Below are 25256 nucleotides of genomic sequence, written 5' to 3' on the forward strand. Positions count from 1 at the left end.
AGTAAAAGCATGTGGCCGGAACGGGAAACAGCACGCCGCACAACTATAAAATCCGAATCCCAACACAACCATTAAAAATCCGACCCTGACACACATCCCAACCCGTTAGCAACCCCAGTTAAAAAAATAAATATGGGAAAGGTAGCCAAGAAAGCGTGTGATCGCAAGCGGCAGGTCCACTTCTCCCGAGAGGAACTGACCGTGCTGACCGAGACCCTGCAGGAAAATGCCGCCGTCGTCTTCTCCAGTCAAATGACCAGGACGGCCCTTGCCAACAAGAAGGCCATATGGGCCCTTGTGGCACAGCGCGTAAGTGCGGTGGGGACAACACCCCGCACGCCACAGCAATGTCGCAAGCGGTGGGACGACCTGCGGATCCGCGTACGCAGCATACTTTCTGCGAACAGGAACATCGCCACAGCTACCGGGGGGGGATCAGAGTCGCCCATCAAGTTGACCCCCTGGGAGGAGATCTGCGCCTCCACCATAGGAATGGAGAGCATAGAGGGAGTCGGAGGGATGGAGAAAGGAGTGCCGACATCCGGAGAATCAGGTAGGTTTGCCAAGAGAAACAATGCGAAATCCACAAACCACGAACATGTGCAGTACCATGTGACCCCATAGTGCAATACATACTTTGCCCTGACAGCGCCCTCTAAAAGTCAGAATGAATAAACAAATTAATCAAGATGCCATAAACAACCCCTACATGTGCAGCATGCACCCCCTAACTGCAGGCAGCCAAATGAATGCATCCTCAATCCACACGAAAATGAGACCACCTCCAAGGCCCAGTCCCATATCAGCCTCATGTACCACCCCAATGCATTTGATACGTTGCCATTCCAAATCCGACAGACCCATAACTAACGCTCGCCCCTCTTTACTCCACCACAGGGTCCGATACCAACGACGAGCTGCAGGACACCCCTACCAGCACGCCTGCAAAGAGGGCCAGGACCAACGTCCCAAGAGCCTCCACCTCAGGTGCAAGGATCAAGACACGGCAGCAGCAGGAATCAAGTGCCAGCACACTGGAGGGGACTGCAACAGGCACCCCAGCAGCCAGCAAGTCCACAACCCCAGCACCACAGGTCCCCCCAAAGAACGTATCTGATGGCACTGCCTCTGGTGGTAGCAGCACCATAGGTGACACAGCTGTCATGCCAGCATGCTCCGACACGGAAAACAGTGCTGGCGACGTAGGTACCATCCATGACCTTTCCCAATCCCCCTGCATGTTCCATCCCCTACACCATGACGAAACCACGCAGGGGCACCCTGAAGACGACGACTGGCCAACCCCCACAAGTCCTGTGCCAAGGCAACATGTGTTGAGCAGCCCCCCTGTCACACCACCGCAAATGTCCATGGCCCAGCAGAGGCAACAGTCCCTCGACCTGCTGATCGAGCAACAGCAGGAAGCGTCCACGCTACTCAAGGACCATGCAAATGAATGCGGGGGTTCAAGGGCAGCCATGGAAACATCCACCGAGACACTCAGGGCACAAATAGAGAAAAGTAGTGAGAGCCTCAGGGGAGAAATGGAGAGAAGCACCGAGAGCCTGAGAGCACAAATGGAGAAAAGCACCGAGAGCCTGAGGGGGGAACTGCATGCGACGTCCAAAGACGTTTGTGCTGAACTTGCTGCTGTGCGCCGTGTGCTCTCGGAGCTCTCACAAACCCTCAGAGACATGCATGGACGCGAGCAGGCAGAGACGTCATCCGTGGCAAGTTCCGTCCAGGGCAGCCCCCAACGCAGATCTGGCAGGAACCTGCGCTCCACGGGCAGGGGTGCCCCTGATACCCGTAGAGGGGGCTTGCAATAGCGTCTACCCACGGGCAGCATGCATATCTGGACACTGGTGTTGGGGGGGGAGGAAGTAGGGTGGAGGGGGTGTGTTGGGCTTCACTGGGTGGCGGGTCCATAGGGTGTATGAATCAAATCACATTAACAATACAGCACTTCATTATCATCCAATGACATGTGTGGACATTGATATTTGCGTACGAGGCCTTCATAGGCGTACAGTCCACTATGTGCCTGTACTACACACACACAGTGCCACAGGTCCCCTTTCCGTGTAATAGGCACCATGCGTGGTTGCTAGAAGCATGCATCTATGATGCTCTGTCGGATTGCACGTGCATCCTGTGCCTCATGGACTCCCTGGGGTGCCTCCACATCCCCACCCTCATCATCATCATCTTCAGGTGCATGCAGTACAGCGTCAGGGGGCATGGGCACATTCCTACGTATGCACATGTTGTGCAGCATGACACATGCCATGACCATCTTAGAAACCCTCTCATGGCTGTACATGAGTGCCCCGCCAGACCTGCTGAGGCTGCGGAAACGAGCCTTCAGTAGGCCGAATGCCTGTTCAATGACCACACGGCTACGTGAGTGGGCATGGTTGTAGTCCTCCTCATGCTGGTTCTGTGGGTTCCGGATTGGTGTAAGGAGCCATCTCTTCAGTGGATACCCGGCATCACCTGTATGGGACGAATAAAGGGTGTCAGTGGAATGATAGTGCTAAGTAGCCCCCCCCCCCCTCCTGCAAGGTCATTGACGCATCAAATGGGCCACGATGTCATGCATGGAATGAGACTCACCGAGTAGCCAGGATCTGTGCCCTGCGTGTCGCTCCATGTAGCGTGGTATTCTTGTGTTCCTCAGGACCATAGAATCATGGGTAGATCCTGGAAATCTGGCACAACAATGCGTAAAGATCTTGTTGGAGTCACACACCATTTGCACATTGATTGAATGAAATTGTTTCCGGTTGCGGTACTGGACCTCCATGGCATGTGGGACAACCAATTCAACATGGGTGCAGTCGATGGCACCAATGCAACCCGGGATGCCGCCAAGTGCATGGAATCCCACCTTTGCGTTGGTAATCTCCTGGTACGTGCGTGGTAGTGTGATGTGGTCGTCGGCGTGCTTCAGGAGGGCATCGTGCACTTGGGAGAGTGTCCGTGAGAACAGTGGCTGTGAAATGCCATGCAACTGTCCCACTGTGTGCTGGTAGGTGCCTGTGGCCAGGAAGTGGAGTACAGACACCACCTTCAGTAGGGGTGGGATGGCGGTTGGGCTATCTATCATGCTCACGAGGTCAGCATGTGTCATGTCCACAATGGCGATTATGGTGTCCCGGTCCAAACGGTAGAGGGTGTGGATCTGCTCAGCAGTGAGGTTGAACGGATCAGCTCGGAGGCGTGGGATTGCGGGCCGCCTGCGTGGTGGTAGTGGCAGTGCTTGTGGGCCTTGCTGACCCTGCCTTGCCCTCCTCCTCCTCCTTCTCCTCCGTCTCCCCTGTGCGCCCGGTTGTTGTACCTGTTGTTGTTCGTCGTCTTCTTGTAGTTGTAGCACTTGCAGTGCTATCTGGTGCCCCAGGCCCAACATCGCTAGTCCTGCCGGTAGCATTTTGGAGTGGGAGTGGTTGTGGGAGGGGTTTGGGTCTGCTATATATGTGCTGTCGGCCTGTATGGCCTCCACCTGTGCTGATTGAATGAATCTGTGGCAGATGCAATCCCTTCTGGCCGAGCACGTCCCGCACGTAAGGCTGCATTTGGCCGCATGGCATCTTGGGATTGGAATCATGTATCAAATCCCGATGGCAGTGTGATGTACTTTGACTGATTTTCATGCTATGCTCCCATTGTTACACATGCTATGATTGCAGCCGCTTACATACCTGTGAAGAGTCAGTGGTATGTAGGGCTCGATCGATGGCCGACCCTCATGCAGCACAGTATCGTACTTCACCGACGGGCGTGGCGTCCCATTTGTGATTGCAGCCAGTTAGCATTATGACACACAGCCGCACTACATTGATGTAATTGTGAATGCAAGCGTTCACAGAAGCCTTTTCGACGTAATGTTGCAAGTGAGGAATTCGAAGGCCAGGATTTTTGGTTGCGAAGTAGCGGTGAGGAGACGCCCACAGGTCTGCCTGGAAATGTAACGTTCTATTGTTGAATGTCCTTGGGACAGGGCCCATAACGAGCAAGCAATGAATGACATGAATTGAATGGGATGCGCAATAGCGTAGTGGACGATAAGGCAGGACGTTCCCAAGTCCATCTAGCTTCACGACACTACAGATCCGGCCAGGAGCACAGTGGTTTTTGCAGACTGCATTACGCACAGACGCGATGGAAGTTTCACATATTATGTGAGTGAATGTTCATGCGTTTTCATTGCGGGATGAGGGAATGATGAATGGATGCATGGACAGATGATTCCATTTAGGGTCTGCCATGTACATGTGTTTTTTGATTCAATCCCCTTCCCCTGCGCTATGTGATGCAAGGCTGCCATAGTGGGACTTACGTCTATCTGCCCTTGTCGGATCCTCCCTGTCTCGACGCGCCTTCATACACTTGTGTCTAGGCACGTTACTAATCCCATGTCATGGGTTCTATCTTGACGGACGCATGCACAGTAACCGACGTTGCCAATGGTGTATTAACCTCGATTGGTTTCGTTATGTATCGATACTGATTTAGGGGTGTGTATATTCATTTGGAGTGGGCTAGCATGCATATGGGTGTGGATTTGGTGTGTTGAATGAAGATAGTGATGCATCATGTGTCATGTAGTGCAATCGGTTAATTTGTGTTTCATTTTGGTGACAGGTATCTCCTGCCCTATTGCAGATGCCATCTGTACGCCACTCCTCCAGATGGTTTTTACTCTCGACACCTGCTGCTTCGGGTGAATCAGTGGAGCAGCATTACGATCTTATGGGACGATCGCCAATGGGCCACATGCCCTTACGCTGTTCTGGTGGCTAGGTGCAACATTTCGGCCTTTCAGCTGGACTAGTGCCTGCCTCATGGGACGGACCTGCGGTTCTTGCCGCTTCCATGTTGCCTTTTGGAACGTTGATGTTGGCCCTGTGTGCCATGATGGTACAGGGCGTCACACAAGTGGAAGCTGGTCAATTATTGCAGATGCAGCCCTCGGTGATGATGGATGTTTTGGTGTTATTTTACAAATTGCTGTGAGGCCTTTGTCATTTGGATGTGCATTTAAATTGTATTCCGATATTTGGCGTGTTGCGTTATTCTTTGCAGGTGATGTGGCGATTTTCGATTTGTGGCGGTATGTATTGCGAGATGATCTGCATTGTGTTCCGCCTTCTGAGTTGAGTTGTGTGGTACAGTACTGGCCGCTTTTGCCTACGTAGCACAGTGTGGTCACGGATAGGGGCTGCCATTGTGACTGTTTACATGATGTGCTGTTCAGGGGCGGGGGATTGGCTTTTGGCCGACTGGTGCCTGTCAGCCAGGTCGATTGATGGTATGATGGGATGTTCAGAATGTGGCTGGTCACAGGTGCCTGTGTTTGCGTGCGTTTGTTGGAGGGGGACTGGGGTCATGTCCATTGGAATAGCTTCTGTATTCATGCCATCTGTGCCCTGCAGCTCCCATCGGCCCCTCTTGGGATGTGCCTGGCTGCTCAGTCACTCTGCCAACTTGTGTGGTACATGCTTCTGCTGATGGTTGGTTTGTTTACTGGCAAGAGTACAGGTCTGGTGCAATCCCCCTCAGGATGCTGTTTTGGATGTTGCCTTGCGCTGGTGGCAAGCGATGGGGGACTACTGTTGTTTTGTGTCATGTGTTCTTGATTTCCATTTTGATGTCTTGTACCTTCACATGCCTGTGCTGCATCAGTACGGCTATGGTGAAATGCCGTACATGGATGCCCACTCACGGGGCGCTTCGGACACCTGCATGCATTTCTACGTTGGCATGCATGGGTGAATTGTAGATTTCACTGGTTGCATGGTGTGAGTACATTGCGCCTGCCAGGAGTTGTGCAATGTGGCCAGGGAGTGGAGTACAGGCACTCAGTGGGCCATTTACGGTTGGTTCACGATGCCGTATTTCTCGCCATGGCGGAATGGTCCATTCCGCCATGCCTGATGGCGTTAGGTACATGTCCGCTAGGGTCGGAATTGGCGTACCGTTGCACCATGGTGGTGTTTGCGGTTTGGCATGGTGCGCGCGCGCGTGCTTAGTGCAGTTAGCGTTGGCGTTCACTACGGTGTCGCTAATGGCTTCGTACTTTGCGGTGACGGGTCATAGTCGCACCGAGCGCTTTTCGATGGCGGTATTGCATTTCCGCCATCGTTTTCCCCTTTCCGCCAGGGTCGTAATGAGGGCCCTTGTGTTTGGTGGTTTCAACAAATCTGCCTGCCTCAAAAATGGACCCTCGTCAAGATGCCGTGTCAGACCACACGACTATCGTCCAAGGATCGGATCCTGCAGCGCTGCCGAGGTATCGCGTCTCGTTCGGTCGGGCCCGCAGTATCACACCGTCCGATCCCGGTTCGATAGTCTGCGTCAACCTTCAATGATCCGGCATCAATCTTGAGGGTCCCTATTCGGGGGCCAACTGTGAAAACATAAAAATAATATGAGGCCGGGAAGCCCAGAAAGAAACACACCAACACAGGTTACAAAGAACATACAAGTGCTTTATTTAAAAGCTACAACAGTTACCAAAGTCAATTGACAAACGGATAGCTATTCGGCTCTCAGAGTAACATAACAAACTTCAACGAGAGTTCAATGCGTTAGTGAGAGAGAGACCGTACATTGGAATACTTGGGTCTTTTATACTCTTTATCCAGCCCTTGGCCAACCCTCTCGTGGGTTAACCATTCTAGGAGTCGGGCCTATGGGTTCCTTGCCAGGTCAATCCTATACTATATGCATTTTGATTAGTTTTGCTGATATAGTTGTACATTTACACATAGGTCAACAGTAGGACAAGGTCTCAGTTTGCGACCCCGACACGTGGCCTGCAGGCATATTAATTATTTGAGTGTACGGAGGTCACAACGGCCAGAATCTTACTGTAACGCTCACCTGACTCCCACGGAGGCGCTGGCCTGGTTCGTGCAGCTGTGACCTCTTCTAAGGTGATGCGCAGGGTTCGGAAGACAGACTGGACCGGGCCCCCAAATCTGGCTTGTCTGGCTCGCAGGGGTATCCTTCTGTAGGCGAAAATAGGGGATTACCTGTCTGTGGGGTAATGCAATCAGCCTCCCACTTTCCCCTCTCACCCTCCTCGAAACCCTTCTGTGATTCCTCGTAGCGTCTCACCTTAGGGTCTGGAAGGACGAGCTTTCCATCCTGCTTCTGATGAAGGGGCGCGTTGGTATCCAGTTACTTCACTGGACTTTCGGATTGGTGAGAACCAAACTTGCTTGGCTTCCAGGTAAGTTTTTTGATAAGAGGTTCCCCTTGTGTCCATGCATTAATGTACTAATGCTAGTGTCTTTTTCCCCATAGGGGCTGGGATACGGAATGCCGGGGAACAGGCACCGACCCGAGATGAGAGGTGAAATCCTTGTAGAAATCAGGTAAGTCTTTAATGAGCGTTTTTTGGTAATGTCTTTTCATTCGCTCATTAACGCTGATGTCTCTTTTTCCCGTTAGGGGCCGGGGTCCGGAAATGCCAGGATGCGGCGCAGACCCGAAATGAAGAGGGAATGAATCAACAGGTAAGTCTTAACATGGAGATTTAGCTTTCCTTATTCCCTTCTCTCTCTCACCTTTTGTTCTGGTCTTTTTCTCCCTAGGCGCTGGGGCGTGACTGCGAATCCGGATGATCGCTGCTGAACATGGAGGTGCCCAGTAAAGGTGAGTGGAATGTGGCGCTGCAGCGATCGACGCGATGAGCTTTTAAATAAAAGTCTTCCTTTTCAGGTTTGTCGGCGAGATGTCTCCGGGATGCGGATTTAGCAGGTAAGGACTTTTCCTTCTTCTGTTCTCTTCTTCTCTTCCTTTGCAGGTGATCCAGGATGCTGGCAGGCGTGGAAGAAGTCAGGATGCAGGAGCAGACACGGTGAGCGTCCAGCTGCTAGATGCAGAACAACGCGAAGCACGTGTGGCTGTTCGGGTGGGGTTTAAATAGCCCTGGAAGAAGATCCAGGTATGTATCCTTCCTCCAATCAGGTATGTATCCTTCCCCGACCACGCCCGGATGGTAAATTAGTCCCACAGGTAAAGTAGTTCCTTTCAGGCCTCAAGGAGGCCGGGATCCTGCAGCATGGTCTGCATCAGGTAAGTGCACCCAAGCACATCCATAATGAGCCTGGCGCGACTGATGTCTTTTATGAGCCTGGCGCCATAGGTGCCATGACACTGTCCAAAGGGCCCCTATATGGGGTTGCTGGGTCCTTCCTTGGGGACTGGATGTCCGCTTTCCGGGACGCAGGGCTTGAACCGGCTCCCCGGGAGCGGGCATCATGACAGCACTCCCCCCCAAGGCCCCTCCCAAGGTTGTTCCCTCCGGGGGTTTTGGTTTGTCTGGGAAGAGTCGGTGGAATTTCCTGACTAATCGAGGTGAATGCACATGGTCGCTGGGTTCCCACGACCTCTCCTGAGGTCCGTACCCCTTCCAATCAATTAGGTAGAACAGTTTTGACCTAAACATTTTTGAGTCTAAAATGTTCTTCACTTCGAATTCGGGCTCCCCATCTATTAGAATAGGTTCTGGAGGTTTGAGTAGTCGGGTTCCGGGTACCACTGGTTTCAGAAGTGACACATGAAAAACAGGTTGAATTCACATACTAGCTGGTAAATCAAGTTTAACAGCCACTGGGTTAATTATTGCCGTAATAGAATAAGGTCCCAGATATTTTGGGTTAAAAGTTCGAGGCCCTTTGAGTGGTAAATGTCTGGTAGCTAACCACACTTGATCCCCAATCTGATACGGAGGTGCTTCACTCCGATGTAGATCAGCATTCTCCTTGTATTTTCTCTTGGCTTGTTGTAAATGCGTAGTTGCCTCTTTGAAGGCTTGGGTAATTGTAGAATGCAGATGTTCTACTGCAGGCATTCCGAGGTTCTGAGGTGAGTCAAGGTTTGAGGTTCGAGGGTGATGCCCAAACAAAGTATAAAAAGGACTGTGGCCAGTTCCAGAGTGTACCGAATTATTATATGCGTATTCGGCTATCCAAAGAATGTCTTTCCAGTTGCTTTCAGATTGCTGTAACATACACCGTAAGTATTGCTCAAGGGTCTGAATTGTCCTCTTGGTCTGACCATCGGTCTGAGGGTGGTGACTGGTCGATAATCTTACGTCGATCTGCTCCATTTGACAACATTTGCGCCAGAAGTGGGAAATGAATTGGCTTCCCCGGTCAGAGATTAGTATAGATGGGAATCCATGTAGCCGAACAATATTTTCGAGGAATTCTTTGGCTAGGACAGAAGCTGAAGGTAAACCTTTCAAAGGAATAAAGTGGGCCATTTTGGAAAACAAATCCACAATTACCAGAATAGTATTGTACCCCGAACAAGGAGGCAGGTCTGTAATAAAATCCATTGATAGGGTGTGCCAGGGTGCTGGCGGTATGTCTAGAGGTTGAAGGAGACCGGCTGGTCTTTTCTTTTGACTTTTATTTTGGGCGCAAACACCACAGGACATCACAAAAGATTTAACATCATTTCGCCAAGAGGGCCACCAAAATTGTCGTTTCACCTTTTCCTCTGTCTTGGCAATACCGGGGTGTCCCTCTATTAATGCATCATGATAACCGGAAATAACTAGTTCGTTTAATTCCTTATGTGGCAGGAATAAGCGTCCTTGAAAATAAGGTAAACCATTATCTATGGTAAAGTCTGATCCCTTTTGTATCCAATCCTGTAAGGTTGTAGGGTCCAGGAGTTGTTTCACTCTGGCTTGAATGTCTTCAAGCGTCTGTAACGAAATCATGCCTAGAATTCTCTGTTCGGGAATTATTGGTACTGATTCTGAGTTTGTATCAGATTCTCCCATTCCAATTAGGGATAAGGCGTCTGCTTTGCCATTCTTGCAGCCAGGTCGATAGGTAATCACGAAATCAAATTCAGCGAAAAACAAAGCCCATCGGAGCTGCCGTGATGACTGAGCCTTGGCGGTTTTCAAATACGGTAAATTACGGTGATCAGTGATCACTGTGATGGTATGTCGAGCGCCAAGCAGATAATGCCGCCAGGCTTTAAAAGCGGACTTAATGGCTAACAGTTCTTTGTCTGTGATTGCATAATTAACCTCGGGTGCCGAGAATTTTCTGGACCAAAATGCTACGGGATGCAGTTGGTTGGTTTCGGGATCTCTTTGGGACAGGACAGCTCCCATGGCTAGGCTGGATGCGTCAGTCTCGACGACATAAGGGAGATCTGGACGCAGGTGTTTCAATATAGGTGCGGAGGTAAACTTAGCTTTTAAATCCTGAAAGGCCTGCTCGGCTTCTTCAGACCATTCAAAACCTTTATTTTTCCTCAAGAGTGCAGTAATGGGTTGTACGACGAGTGAAAATTCCGGGATGAACCTGCGATAGAAATTGGCAAAGCCGAGCATGCTTTGAACCCCTTTTACAGAGCTAGGTGATGGCCATTTGAGGATGGCATCCACTATTCTTGAGTCCATTCGGACTCCTTTGGGTGTCAGGATGAAACCTAGAAACTCGACTTCTGTGGTATGGAAAACACATTTCTCCAATTTAGCAAATAGTTTGTGTTGGCGCAGTTTTTCAAGTACTGCCCTGACGTGTTTTCTGTGATCAGATTCCGAAGAGGAGTACACCAGAATGTCATCGATATATACGACAACACAAACATCGATGAGTTCCCGAAGGACATCATTCATGAAGTATTGGAAGGCAGCCGGCGCGTTACACAATCCGAAAGGCATCACCTGGTACTCGAATAATCCGTATTTAGTACGGAAGGCAGTTTTCCATTCGTCACCTTCTTTAACTCGTACCAGATGATAAGCCCCCCGGAGATCTAACTTGGTGTATATGCAAGCGTCCTTCACCTGGTCAAGGAGTTCAGGGATCAGAGGCAGAGGATAACGATTTTTAACCGTTATCTGGTTGAATGCGCGGTAATCGATACAAGTTCTAAGGTCGCCTTCTTTTTTGGGCACGAAGAACAAAGCCGAGGATGCCGGGGACTTTGACGGGCGAATAAAACCATTAGCTAGGTATTGATCCAAATATTGTCTCAAATGCAGATTCTCAGGTTCGGTAAGGGCATAAATCCTGCCACAAGGGGGTTGTGCACTGGGCACCAGATCGATTTGGCAATCGTACGATCTGTGAGGAGGTAACGTGTTGGCCTGTTCCTTTTGGAAGACGTCCTGAAAGTCTTGGTATTCCGGAGGTAGTTGCATGGGGGCAGAGGTTACAGATGCTAGATTAATCTTCAGGTTTTCTGGGTAGCAGGTTTGTGTACAATCCGGGAAGGTTATTCCCTTAACTCACCAATCAATTTGAGGATTATGTGTCTCTAACCAAGGGATTCCAAGAATAACCTGAAACTGTGGAGCCTTGATTACATCAAACACAACACCCTCCCGATGGCCGTCGGGACCTATAAGAGTCACCTCAGTAGTGGAATGTGTTACCGGTCCAGAGGCAATTTCAGTTCCATCGACTGTGGTGATGACATCTTTGCTGGTTTTAGGACGGAGAGGGAGGTTAATCCTAGAGACCAATTCACGATCCACATAGTTTCCAATAGCCCCACTATCAATGTATGCCTTTATTGCATGCAACCGCTTAGGCTGTTCTGGATCTACGAGAACCATTGGCACAATGAAATGCGAGGTCTGAGAGTTTGTTTTCAAGCTCGGCAAGCGGACCCCTACACTTGTCGGGCAGAGTTGTTTCCCGAAACAGACTCTTCATGGTTTTTATCAGCGGCTCCTACCGCCTTTCGGGGCGGCTTTGCCGGGCAATCTCGTAGAAAGTGTCCAGAATTCCCACAATAAAGACATAATTTTAACTGCCGCCTCCTTTCACGTTCCTTTTGAGTTAAGGGTCCTTTAACCCCTCCAATTTGCATAGACTCAGAGACATCAACTCCCTTGGGATTAGCATGGGTCTTGACCAACACCCGGGTCTCAAACCTGGACCGATCTGCTTTTCTGTTTTGAAGTCTGTGATCCAATTGGACCACTAAGTCTATATACTCTTTGCATTCTTGGGGCGGATTTACCACTTGGGCCAAGACATCTTTAAGTTCTCCGTGTAGGCCTCGATAAAACAACGTGACTCTTTTATCCTCTGGCCATCCCTTTTCCACAATTAGTCTATTAAAGGTTGCAATATAGGATAGGAGGTCCTGATTGCCCTGTCGCAGGGATAGAAGTTCGTCATCCAGAGCCTGCCCCTGAGAGTGTCGAGCAAATAACCTTTCCATGCTTGCTTGAAACCTTTGAAAATCACGGAGAATCGGGTCATCTTGAGTAACCAGTGGAACTGACCAATCGGCAGCGCAGCCGCTGAGATATGACAATACAAAGGCTACCTTGGTCTGATCATTAGGGAAGGCCCCAGGTCTGCATAGGAAGTGCAAACAACACTGATTCATGAATACGGCAAATTGTTTGGGGTCCCCAGCAAAGCTTTCGGGTGGGGCCAGTGGCATGTTTCCAGGTAGATTAATCTGCACAGGGTTACTGGAAACCACAGGAGCGGGGTTCCCTCCGGAACCGGGTAGAGGAGTTTGCCCAGCTTGACCTTGCAAAAGCTGTCTGGCCAGGTCATCAGTTCTTTCCTTTGATATTATTAATTCCCTCCTGAGGGCATTAGTCTCTTGACGAGCGGCATGTACTTCGGCCCGTAATTCCCCCAGTGATTGGGCCAACTGATCAGTCTCAGAACTTTCCATAGCGCCTGGGTGGGAATTTGTAGGAAGGCTTTGCGTTCTGTAACGCTCATCTGACTCCCACGGAGGCGCTGGCCTGGTTCGTGCTGCTGTGACCTCTTCTAAGGTGATGCGCAGGGTTCGGAAGACGGACTGGACCGGGCCCCCAAATCTGGCTTGTCTGGCTCGCAGAAGTATCCTTCTGTAGGCGAAAATAGGGGATTAACTGTCTGCGGGGTAATGCAATCAGCCTCCCACTTTCCCCTCTCACCCTCCTCGAAACCCTTCTGTCATTTCTCGTAGCGTCTCACCTTAGGGTCTGGAAGGACGAGCTCTCCATCCTGCTTCTGATGCAGGGGCGCGTTGGTATCCAGTTACTTCACTGGACTTTTGGATTGGTGAGAACCAAACTTGCTTGGCTTCCAGGTAAGTTTTTTGATAAGAGGTTCCCCTTGTGTCCATGCATTAATGTACTAATGCTAGTGTCTTTTTCCCCATAGGGGCCGGGGTACGGAATGCCGGGGAACAGGCACCAACCCGAGATGAGAGGTGAAATCCTTGTAGAAATCAGGTAAGTCTTTAATGAGCGTTTTTTGGTAATGTCTTTTCATTCGCTCATTAACGCTGATGTCTCTTTTTCCCCTTAGGGGTGGGGGTCCGGAAATGCCAGGATGCGGCGCGGACCCGAAATGAAGAGGGAATGAATCAACAGGTAAGTCTTAACATGGAGATTTAGCTTTCCTTATTCCCTTCTCTCTCTCACCTTTTGTTCTGGTCTTTTTCTCCCTAGGCTCTGGGGCGTGACTGCGAATCCGGATGATCGCTGCTGAACATGGAGGCGCCCAGTAAAGGTGAGTGGAATGCGGCGCTGCAGCGATCGACGCGATGAGCTTTTAAATAAAAGTCTTCCTTTTCAGGATTGTCGGCGAGATGTCTCCGGGATGCGGATTTAGCAGGTAAGGACTTTTCCTTCTTCTGTTCTCTTCTTCTCTTCCTTTGCAGGTGATCCAGGATGCTGGCAGGCGTGGCAGAAGTCAAGATGCAGGAGCAGACACGGTGAGCGTCCAGCTGCTAGATGCAGAACAACGCGAAGCACGTGTGGCTGTTCGGGTGGGGTTTAAATAGCCTTGGAAAAAGTTCCAGGTATGTATCCTTCCTCCAATCAGGTATGTATCCTTCCCCGACCACGCCCGGATGGTAAATTAGTCCCACAGGTAAAGTTGTTCCTTTCAGGCCTCAAGGAGGCCGGGATCCTGCAGCATGGTCTGCATCATTTAAGTGCACCCAAGCACATCCATAATGAGCCTGGCGCCTATGGCGCCAGGACTGATGTCTTTTATGAGCCTGGCGAAAGGCACCAGGACACTGTCCGAAGGGCCCCTATATGGGGTTGCTGGGTCCTTCCTTGAGGACTGGATGTCCGCTTTCGGGGACGCAGGGCTTGAACCGGCTCCACGGGAGCGGGCATCATGACACTTACTCAGAATGTCATTCGGCCTCCATTTTGATGTTCAGGGTGACTTCCATATAACAAGAGAACCTAAAATGGCGGCTTCATCCAAGATGGCGACTTACATTACTTTCTCTAAGGTCAAGACCTTGCTGTGGAGTTTGTTCGCATATGATGTTTAGACAACTTGGCGTAGGCCAATACACATACAATTGTTGCGATAGGAGGCATAACATTGTTTCAATTCCGACAGTGTATCCTGCAGTGCCTTTATTATCTCATTGGTTGGCAGAGCCGAGGCAGAGTGAAGGCAGAGTGACTGTGTGCAACTTGCAAGCCTCAGTCTGTTTACTATTGCTATGGTGACTTGTTTATCCTGCAGTGCCTTTATTATCCCCTTTGATGGCGGAGCCAATGCGGAGTGGAGGCAGAGTGACTGTGTGAATGTGTGCAGGGTGCAGGGAACACGGTTACCGGTCTGGTCACCCTCCCACTCCGCCCCGTCTTGGATATTGTGGTAGCTTTATTCACTGTGGTAGCTTTCTTGGCCAGAAAGCGATGGAGCCGCCTGCTGCTCTGACGTGGGGAGAGCATGTCAACTTGACACCAGGTGGAAGTTCGAATGTACCAGCTAAAGGAGAAGGAGACGGAGCCCAAACACCACCCGAAATTGAAAACCTTATCCATGGTGATGGCAGGGAAATGAAGGATGTCTGTTGCTCCCAGGAACAGCTAACGAGAAGCTCAGCGTACGACATGGGTCCACCCACCAATCTAGAGGTGAGCAGCGGAGCAGGGTATACTTCTTCACCCTTCAGTGTAAATGTATAAGTGGCCGATAGCACTGCTGCATACATGGAAAAGGACAGCTGCTGCTTCTGCGGTGGAAGATGGCCGGCCGTTTGTTCCCTCCCGCTGTGTGCAGCCCCGAGCATGGACTTGTCGGCTACGGGGCAGCTTGATTGCAACTCTGCTATACGGGAGCTGCGGGGGAACCTACTGATATGAGACAAAGTAATTATGCAAGGCATGGCCTCGGCAGTAAAAACTATTACTGAAGAAGCAATGCCTATTCATATTTCCGAGGGGGAGACCGTAATGATACCGCTAAAGGAGTACCTTCGAAACCGGTCCCTTTAGCACCAACCTTGTCCACAGGCAACCCGCCCCTGTCCCTGCAAGCTGGGTCGGGTGTGACCAACTGCCTAGAATCATAGTGGACGGGGGGGAATGTAGAGAGAAAGACTCTAGGATGTGTGAAGGTCCCGCCATATAAAGAGGCTTGGGGTGGCCACCCGGTCCAGCCTAATGAGCCCAAAGCTCGTGTGATACTTACAGAACACTCCAGAAATGTGCAACGTAACACTTGGAACCCGAAGGGGCTGGTATTCAGCCGATGCACAGAAGAAAGTGTCTTTTCCTACAGACATCAGGTGAACTCTGGTCTAAGTGCTCAAAATGCTTTATCTAATAAAGCAAGTTCTATGGAAGAAATCCCGGACCACTTGCTATTGTAGAGAATGCTAGGAATAGACCAACTTGACCAGCCACATTGCCTACCCGCAGCAGCTCAAGAATAAAATTGTGTGACCTATGGAGTTCATCAAAACACTCACTCTCAGCAGGACATATTGAGTTCTGGGACAATGAGGGCTGTCCTCAACAACTTGGCTCCTGCGCAACGATCGTACAACTTTGTACTGACCTTTAATAAAATGTCCCTGAGATCAAATAGGACCAACCCAGTAGGTCTCTATAAAAGATTGAGATTGGAACCAATAGAGTCCTTGTGCGAATGAACATCAGCGACTACCCATCAGGTTTTGACCCAAACAGATGGGGTGACAGCCCATTGGAACGTCCAAATGAGCGTACCACCTGTACAACTATCACCCAAACAGAGGCGGCTGATCCACATTTAGATCATGGAATGGGTGGAACCGGCTGTCCTCGCGAGAATGATTTCCAAACAATTGCTACATTGACATTGAATATGTGTCCATTCATGAAGTTATACGAGCAGATTGGTGATCAGATTAAGGACCAGACCATCATGCTAGCTATGTTGCATTCCAAGGCAATATTCGTGGAAGGCTTTGTAACAGGGATACAAAGCAGCTTGGACAAAAGCGAGGCAAAAGTAGCCTACCTTTTACATACTATTTTAGAACCAATTATTAAAGAGAAGCAAAAATGGAGAGCGTCAATAGTACTAGAAGGGTCTGATGTCCAGACGGCTAAGAATCTCCAGTTAGCACAGCCCTCGCTTTTGAGTAAGCCCCCGGACTCTGCAATTCGATTGGATATCCAGTTAAATCAACCAAACTTGGCGGCAAGACCAAAAGAACCTCCTGGATCCCTACCCAACCTGAGGGGGTGCCCCGAAACAAACATAATGAACATCCACAGTAAGGCTGTTCCAGCAGAACTTAGATCTGGGCAAGGGCTAACCCTAACCATTGAAGAACAAGTATCCAGCAAGAAACCCAACGTTTTAGTAACTGACACGGAGGAAACCATCAACCTTGAAAATGACTTATCACCATCAGTGAAAAAAATATGTCCTATATTTGCATAGAAGCAAACGGCCCCAAAGGACAGAGGTTTACCGCAGGCCGAAGAGGCCCACAACACTGTTGAACAAAGATCGGTAAGATCGAAGCAAAAACAAGGGGTGAAAAATTGAACAACTAAAGCCAAGAATATAAAAACTCCGGCTAAACCAAGATCGGGTGGAAGTAAAGCCTTTGTAAAAAGACTTTCTGTTCCAACTCAGCAATCAAGAACTCAATTAAGACTGGATAAACGAATGTTAATGCTGAATAAGATGGCTCCAGAAACCCACATGAATCATCTCTCAACGGTTAGGGAGTCCCTTAAGGAACCAGAGGACCTCGATGAGGCAACCTCAGTTGATCTATGTGATCTATCTACATATTCTATAATAGATCAAGAAGAAATAGAAGACTATGAAGAGGATCCCACCACAATTGATTCGGCAGAGACACCTGACAAACCAGCTTCGGATGGGAGGACACACGGATTTTCTAAATCCTCATATGTGAGGGGGAGGTTAAGTCAAGGGCTGGTAACTTCAATCAAACCTTCATTAAATAGACCAAATCCTTGTATTAGCTGGCAAAATGACGATCTTACGGATGGGATAGAGAGCAATGCCAGTGGTAAGCAGGTGAGTGCCCAACGTGTTGAGGACAGTAGAAAGACAACTAAAGAGAGACATGGAAGAGATAACCCAGCGAAGGGGGGCATGCTGCAAGGAGGTCCGAACCCTTTGAATATATTCTCGACCAGCGATTTGGCACCACCTCAAGTGCAAAAACAAACAAATAATAAAGATCCTGGCTTAGATCCAGCTGTGATTGACATTATTCCTCCAAGAGTCACTAGGGAGAAGGGTAGGGAATCTAACGACAAGCCCAACCGGCCGGCCTCTACTGCTTACCCAACATTGCCACTTAAGTTTCCTCAAGCAAGGAAGATTATGGGAGATGGGAGTCAAATGAAGGAACCCAAGTTAAGAACAACCTACTATGAAAGCAAGGATCATACTGGCAGGCACCAGCAGCTTATCCCTTCCTGTCAAGATGGCCTGCTCCTGGAACGGGTTGAGGATGGGTTGATATTAAACAGAGCTAACGTGTTGCATTTATTTCACCATGTGCTGAGCCTACGCTTTCTCACCTCAGAGAACTTGGTAATGGTCTAATTCTTTAACTAACTACGAACGGATAAAGTAGTGCTCTATCCATCAATGCCTTTGATAAGTCAGTTACTCTTGGAAGAAGCTAGCCGGTTGAGGCCTCTGGGGTTCGATCTATTGGAATTTGACCCCCCACGAAGACATCCTCGACTAGCACATATGAGGCAAAGATCACCTATGACACATACTCGAAACCAAAGAAGGGTCTATGGCAGATAAAACAGTAGAAGGTCATCCAGGGAAAGGAAACGGACCTCTTGGTCAAGATCTTCAAGACAGAGAAGCCCTTACCATAATTCTAACAGACGGAGGGAGGCAACTTGGGCTGATAAGAACAAAGAGCCTAGACGTCGAACGTTGTGGCACCCAGAGATGACCAAATCAAACCCCGGTGGGACTCTAGCAACACAAAAGGGTCGGATGACAACTGGAAGTGGTTGGTGAGCCTCTTGGCAGACAAAATCAACATGCCATAACTTCATCAGGTGACAGAATAAACCCCAGTGACCTTGGCCAGTTGGAACACGAGGCGATCTGCCCATCTATTTTCTGATGAAGGGACATCTCTTGAAGACTACAATATCATATGTCTGCAAGAGACATGGCTAAGGAAGGATCCTATACTGGAGGGGTATGAAGTATACTTAAATCCAGCGATCAAAGGTCCCATAGAGTAGGCCATCTTCAGGCCTGTTAATAGCAATCAAAGATCATCTGGGTTTTGAGTATATTGATATATGATATGATATGATATGGCATTTGTAACGCGCCTATACACAAGTGTTTCAAGGTGCGATATTGAGGCATCCTTACCCCACCCTTATATTCAAATATTGGTGGGCAACCTAAAAGTGTCCAAAATTAAATCTCTGAAGACTACAGTTCTAATGAACGTATACTGGAACACGGTATGCCCTGAATGTAGGGCCTTTCTGGACCAAGTGGCCGAGTTGATTGAGGAACACCGTCTAAAATGGAATGAGCCGTGGTTCATCTTATTCAGTGATTTGAACTGCATATGCTTCGATGTAAACGGGATCCTATGTGAGCTTGACCGTGTACAATCTATGGCCGCTGGAATGCGAGGCCTGTCTTGGCAACAAATGTTGGCTTTGCGAAATCTGTTAATGTTAAACGGCTGTATAGAGGGTGTGTTAGGGAGAATTCTCATTCAATGGCTAATTTCCCTTACCTAGTGAGTCCCCCAGCAGCTTTGCTGGATGTCTGGAGTTTATTTTTCCACTTGGTAAGAGTGTACCCCTTTCATTCCACTCTTACCTGTGTTTTGCCATGTGTATTTCATCTGTTTTTGTGATTGTGGACTCTGGAGTACACCACTTCAGTAGCCCCCTTCTTTTGTGTGTTACACAGCACCTTCAGTGCAGTGACACAGGGTTGTCATTTAGACTTCCCACCGACTCCATTTCTGAGGCTGACTACTGTCCCCCAGAAAAGGCTAAAGTTGCCATTAACTTTACTTAGTCATTTAACCACAGATCCAGTACAACCCATCTTACATGGAGTACTGGAAAGGGTTAATTTTTAGCCCTTGTTATCTGTACCTCCTAGAGCATTGTTTCGCTCTTTTAACATTTAGACTTGGCTGGTGGCAGTGGTATCTACCCTAACTTTTCTACCGCAATTATACTATATAAACGTGGTATTGTTTTAGGCTATTATATTAGCCTCGAACTTAAACCCGCTTGACCAAATGCTTTTTCTTTTGGCTCCGGTTGGGTTTATTCACCATTTCTTTTTGTTAAAGTCCTTCTTGTGTTTTACTTTGCGCTGCAAACCAAGTTTGCCTCCTTTGTTCACTGTCCTTTGGCGGGCTTCTGCCCAGAGGCCCTCCTCTAGGCGCCTGGGTGTCTAGGTGGGTGGAATGTGAGGGACGGGTGTAGTCACCCCCTGCACACGGTATCCTAGGAAACCCAAGTCCCACTTTGCCATGATTGGCTGAGGTTTTTGTCCGGGCCGGACAACCCCCCCTGCTGGTGATTTACAGCCAGGCTGTGTGAATGGGGGATTTTTGCATAAAAGGCAGGTCTCTGGTCTGGAAGTCAGAGTCGCCACTGGAACTACAAGGAAACGAAGAGAAGCGGAGAAGAAGTCGACTGCTGCAATTATCCCGTCCCAGTGAAGCCCTACTGCACTCCTGAGTTATCTACCCTTCAACGACCAGAGAAGATCCAGTCCGGAGTCTTCTTCCCTTGAGCTTGGTGGGGAGGGGATAACCAGCTCATCTTCTACAGCCAGAGGATCCTCTTTGTGGTCGAAATCGCTGCACACTGCTGTAGTGGTCCGGATAGCCATCTGAAGAGCCTCTCCTGTTTTTAAGGAGTGCACCTTTTATTCACTGTTGCTGCTGCCAGCTTCAGCCCTGTGTGGTGCAGACCCCTCTAGACATCCTGCTTCGAATCGAAGCTCCAGGAACCGAGGGTCTGAAGCTCCAGGAACTGAGGGCCTGCAGGAAAATACCAGGAACAACTGCTGTGGCACCAACTTCTTCCTTGAATAAGGTACTGTGTTCTTCTCGAGGAATTTGGGTGAATCCCTTTTCTTCATCTCCAATGCTTGCCCTGTCTTCTCTCCTTCTTATAACTTTTGCTTCCTCTGTTGACAATATCTAAGTACTCCTGGCTCCGCCAAATCATGAACTATCTGACTGTGTGATCCTCGACAACAGGAACCCGGTTCCACTTGACACTGGCTCTGGCCTATTGACTTTTGAATTTCTGTCTAAGAGTGTTCTCTGATTCTGTCTGCCTTGACAAAAGTATTGTCTATGATTTTTGCCCCCAACTCTCTCTAAGTCTTTTTTTGCCCCGGTAACATTTCTTGCTGCGGATACGCGTTTCTTTAGTAAGACCGAACTGTCATTTCAAAAAGTGATCACAAGTGTATTCCCGGTAACGTCTTTTGTTTCATATCACCGGTCCGCTAAAACACAGGGTACTTACCTTGAAGTATACCGTACAAAGTGAATTGGTTAGTTGTAGTATATTTTACGTATGGTTTTCGAATTAATAGAAGTGTCGTGTTTATAACAACTGGTTTAAAAATACATGTACTTATATTTTTTACCTGAAACCTTGAGACAGTGTTTGCTTGAGTCACACTAATTGTGGTCCCTTTGTGTAATCTCTGCTACTGCTCATATACTCTTGAGAAAAGCCTGGCTGCTCCTCTAGTGCTATCACTTTAACATGGTACAGGCTTGTACCAAAGGTAAAACTTGTATTGCCACCTGTAGTCTTAATTGTGTGTAGTGGTCCCTAAGGGCACTGCACAGGATTCTGCCTAACAGGGTGATATCCCTGGAAAGGTGACCAGAAATTACTCACAAAGGGGTCAAATTCTGGACTACGTCTGTACATCTAGGAACATGATACCAGTCATTCAAAAGCTGACAGTAATTGGGAAGGAAGAAAGCGATCACAACCTTCTTATCCTAACATGGCTGGTAGTTCAGCAAGACTGGGAGGATATCAATTATAAAACCCTTGAAATAACACCAGGTTGAAATCGACTCAGAATCCCACAAAATATAATAAACCAGCTGACAAAGAACCTGAAAGAGGCAACAGATTATGTGAGAACAATTTGAGGAATGGAGATTTTGGATTACACACGTTTATTTAATGATGTTGAAGTAAAGAAAGGCATGGTCACACAAGATGCACATCAGCATACCCACGTTTACGATCAAAAAATTGCAGCAAGAAAAATGGTCATGAACAAAGAAATCAATCGGCTAAATAAACATCACCCGGAGGTTTATGGGAAACAAATCCGTAAACTGAGAGAACAACATAAAAATTGGACTAAAATACACAATAATGCTTGCTCCGAAATGATGCGGAAGCAATGCTGGACTTAGTCAGGACCCGCAACTGTGGAAAATCTGATCAATTTAAAATCGCATAGGTACAACGCAGGAAGCTCTCTTGCTGAATTCCATCCCAGCTGCAATTTGGGTTGACCACTTCAAGAGGTTCACAAACAACGTATCCATGAGCCTCCCTATTAATTCCCCAACTGAGTCAAAATTGGATGGGCTTGATGTGGCCCTCGAATCACTCATGGAAAGCATTAACAAACTAAGCAATTCAAGAGCTCCGGGGTCCGATGGGCTAACCAATGCAATTCTTAGAGAACATCCGGCCTTATAGGCAGAATTCTTGTCAATCCTATTTTTGCATATTATTGAGGTAAAGAAGCTCCCGCTGTCTTGGAAGGTTTCAACAATAGTACCCATCTATAAAAAAAAAGGCCTGGGGTCGGACCAAGCTAGTTATAGACCAATAGCATTATCGGATGTGGCCGGGAAACTATTTGCCTCTTTATTATTAAAAAATCTGTCAGAATAGTCAACTTCCTCAGCACACAGAGACATTTGGCAATCCAGCTTCGTTTAGGGTATAGGGACGACCTTGAATATTTTCATCATTAATATCCTCAAAGCGAGATCTGATCTAACTCAAGCATTTGACACTATCAAGCGTCCAATCTTGTGGGCAAAGATGGACAACTGGGGATGCCCGGGTAACATCATGGACCATATCAAAGCTTTCTATTCAGGTACTACGCTAAAGGTACGGCTTAATAACAGTGGGGCCACCACAAAACCAATATTTACAACAAAGGGATTGAAACAGGGATGCCCGCTGGCCCCTGAACTCTTTAATTTGTTTATCTCTGACATTGACAAAGCTTTTGTGGGTACCAGATGCTTCCCTCTGAAATTAAATTGGGGGATGACGAGGTGGGTTGCCTATTGTTTGCAGATGACATTTTAGTGGCCGATCAAACACTGGTGGGCCTACAAAGGCAGCTAGATGATCTGCAATCATATATTTCAGCAAATGGGTTGCAGATAAACCCTTTAAAACCTAGGATTATGGCTCTTGACAACCCGATTACATGTAGAAAGAAAGGAGCAAAAGCATGGTTCTTGCAAGGGGAAAAAATACCGGAGGTCAAGTCACTAACATATCTGGGTGTTTGTTTAAATACAAGTACTGGCGATGCTCCCAGACTTGCTGCACTTTGCAAAAAAGCAAACAACCTAGCTGCACAAGGCAAAATAATCTTGAAGAAAGTTTGTGGCTTCCCACTGAGTCCGCGGAATAAATTCCACAGGATGAAAGTCATACCGATATTGACATAAGGCGCTGAGACCTTGCTAAACAAGAAGCAAGAGATCCTGAGTAAAGCTTGCTGATGCGTATATGTAAATAATTCCTATAGTATCCATGCTATTCTTTATTCTCCATATGTTAGTCACACTTGGTTCTGTCAGAAGCCAAAAGTGCTCCCGCAGTTCCATAAGGATATTTGCATATAAGCATCCACAAGCTTTACTCATGATCTCTTGCTTCTTGTGGTTTCTGTGTTGCAGCGTTCAGCTAATGACAACATAATAAAAGCAATGACAATATGTATGTGTATCTGTCCTCTATCTATAGAACTGTACGCATAAGTTCTTCATGTATTCGGGTGTGTGTTTGTATCCCGATGTGTGGATGGCACGTGTGCTTCATGTCTAACCCTGCCATGTAGTGGTGTCTCTAACGACATCAGTAACTTGGCTTCTTGGCCCTTTAATCAATACTGTCAATTGAGGTCTCTTAAATTGCAGTCTGGGGCTGTTAATCCACTCTGGGGTAGACTTGTACTGCACCTGGTCTGTAGGTCTGGCTGAGTGGGTACCTCTCGACATACTTATCGATCATTGGAGGACCGGGAATTGGTCCGAAATAGTATGGGCATTCAAAGTACCTCCGGGCCTTCTTCCGCATCATGTACCTTATAGGACGGGAGCAGGGGGCGGATTTGCCCATCCCTTTTCATGGGAAAGGGACACAATGAGTAATTATCTGGAACAGGATGAAATACCAAGAGGCCTCAGAATTCTCAATTTGTAACAATACAGAAGGTTCTGGTATAGTAGATAAATGAGAAGAGAATCTAAACCATTGATCTAAGGTAATGATTGAGCGTTTAGTAGAAAATGTGGGCTGTGAAGGATGCCAGAATTGAGGCTCAAAACGGGCCTACTTAATAAAGAAATGGAACAAATGGATGCCCCAGAGATGACCAAACCGAAGAATCATGAGGCCATGTATGACATATTAAAAACTCAACAGGATGAAATAAAATAAAGGGACTCGAGATCCTTCTTTCATGAAGATGGGGACTACAGAGAAGGTAGGGTTTTCAGCTGAAAATGTGGTTAAACCACCAAGATAAGTTCAGGGGAGAGTACACAATCCTCATCCCTGGCCATTTCAGATGTTGATAGTGATCCCGATAAAGGAGGTTTGTGGGCGGACAAACACAGAGAACTAGGAGTTGTGAAGCTGGCAATATAGTAAAAGGAAATTAAGGACTTTTTACAACAAATGAAAACATGGGGTGGAGGCACAAAGAATGAATATTTTCAAGAACCTACACAAGATATAACAACAAGAATTTGAGAGAAAGGGTAAAGAGAGGAGTAAGGCTCAGACATAGATGGAGTGGAATAATTAACAAGAACAAGGTCAGGATATTTAAAAAACAGCAAAAGATAAGAAAGATAGGCGACTTACTTCTGAATGGGCAGTATGGATAACTGGATACAAATAGCCTTGATCTAATTAAGTTTCTATTACCAAGATAACCCATGGATGGCGTTATATGATAGAGAACACACAGGATCTAATAAGTGTTACAAAATGTAAATTCTCAAATTAAGACATACGTTTTTTAGATTGATCACTAACCAAAATAAATCGCAATTCTATAATAAGTGAGAACTTAAAGGATATTTTAATGTGTGAGAATGATCATTGGACTAAGTGTACAAAGTACACTGTGAAACTATAACTCTTTTTTGAGCTTGCCAAAATAATCCTTGGAAAAGACCAAATGGGTGTAAATACTTGTTGGCTTGGTTGTTTGGCACAATAAGGAAACACATTTGATTAAATACATTTGTAAACCAATCATTTCTGCTGTCAAGTGGGATTTTCTGATTTGGTAAATAGATGGATTGATTCATGATTAAATTGAATAATTCAAACATATGCGGTATTGAGTTTTAGAACATGCTACTAATTTGAGACATTAATTGGTTGAATTAGAATCAATTGCTGTTAATGTTGGTAAATTAATCCCTTCTTGCTACCAGTGTTGGCGATGTGTATTGATATCTGGTATGTATTCTTATTTCAATTGTCTGCCAAATCCATGTCAAATGTATTTAATTTAACCATGATTTTTCTGATATTTTGCCTTCAGGTAAATGTGCAGACAATATGCATTACATGGAATGTGGCAGTGGTTGTCCAAGGACTTGTGCTGATGTAAACAACACACACACAAAAAAACATATTTGCGAAATTCCATGTAAGAGCGGATGCTTCTGCAATGATGGGT

The 25256-nt window shown here is 47.5% G+C and overlaps 1 protein-coding gene across 1 annotated transcript in view; it reads left to right on the forward strand.

Annotated features, from left to right (window-relative positions):
- Positions 1-25256, forward strand: part of LOC138452086 (cysteine-rich venom protein 6-like) — a 270264-nt gene that overhangs the window by 234290 nt on the left and 10718 nt on the right. The window contains exon 5 of the mRNA XM_069604951.1: positions 25119-25254. Coding sequence (XP_069461052.1) covers positions 25119-25254 — 136 coding nt within the window. The remainder of the gene's footprint in view (positions 1-25118; positions 25255-25256) is intronic.

The sequence above is a fragment of the Ambystoma mexicanum genome, chromosome 1p (assembly GCF_040938575.1).
Source record: "Ambystoma mexicanum isolate Mex_15411 chromosome 1p, UKY_AmexF1_1, whole genome shotgun sequence".
In the NCBI taxonomy this organism is placed as follows: domain Eukaryota; kingdom Metazoa; phylum Chordata; class Amphibia; order Caudata; family Ambystomatidae; genus Ambystoma; species Ambystoma mexicanum.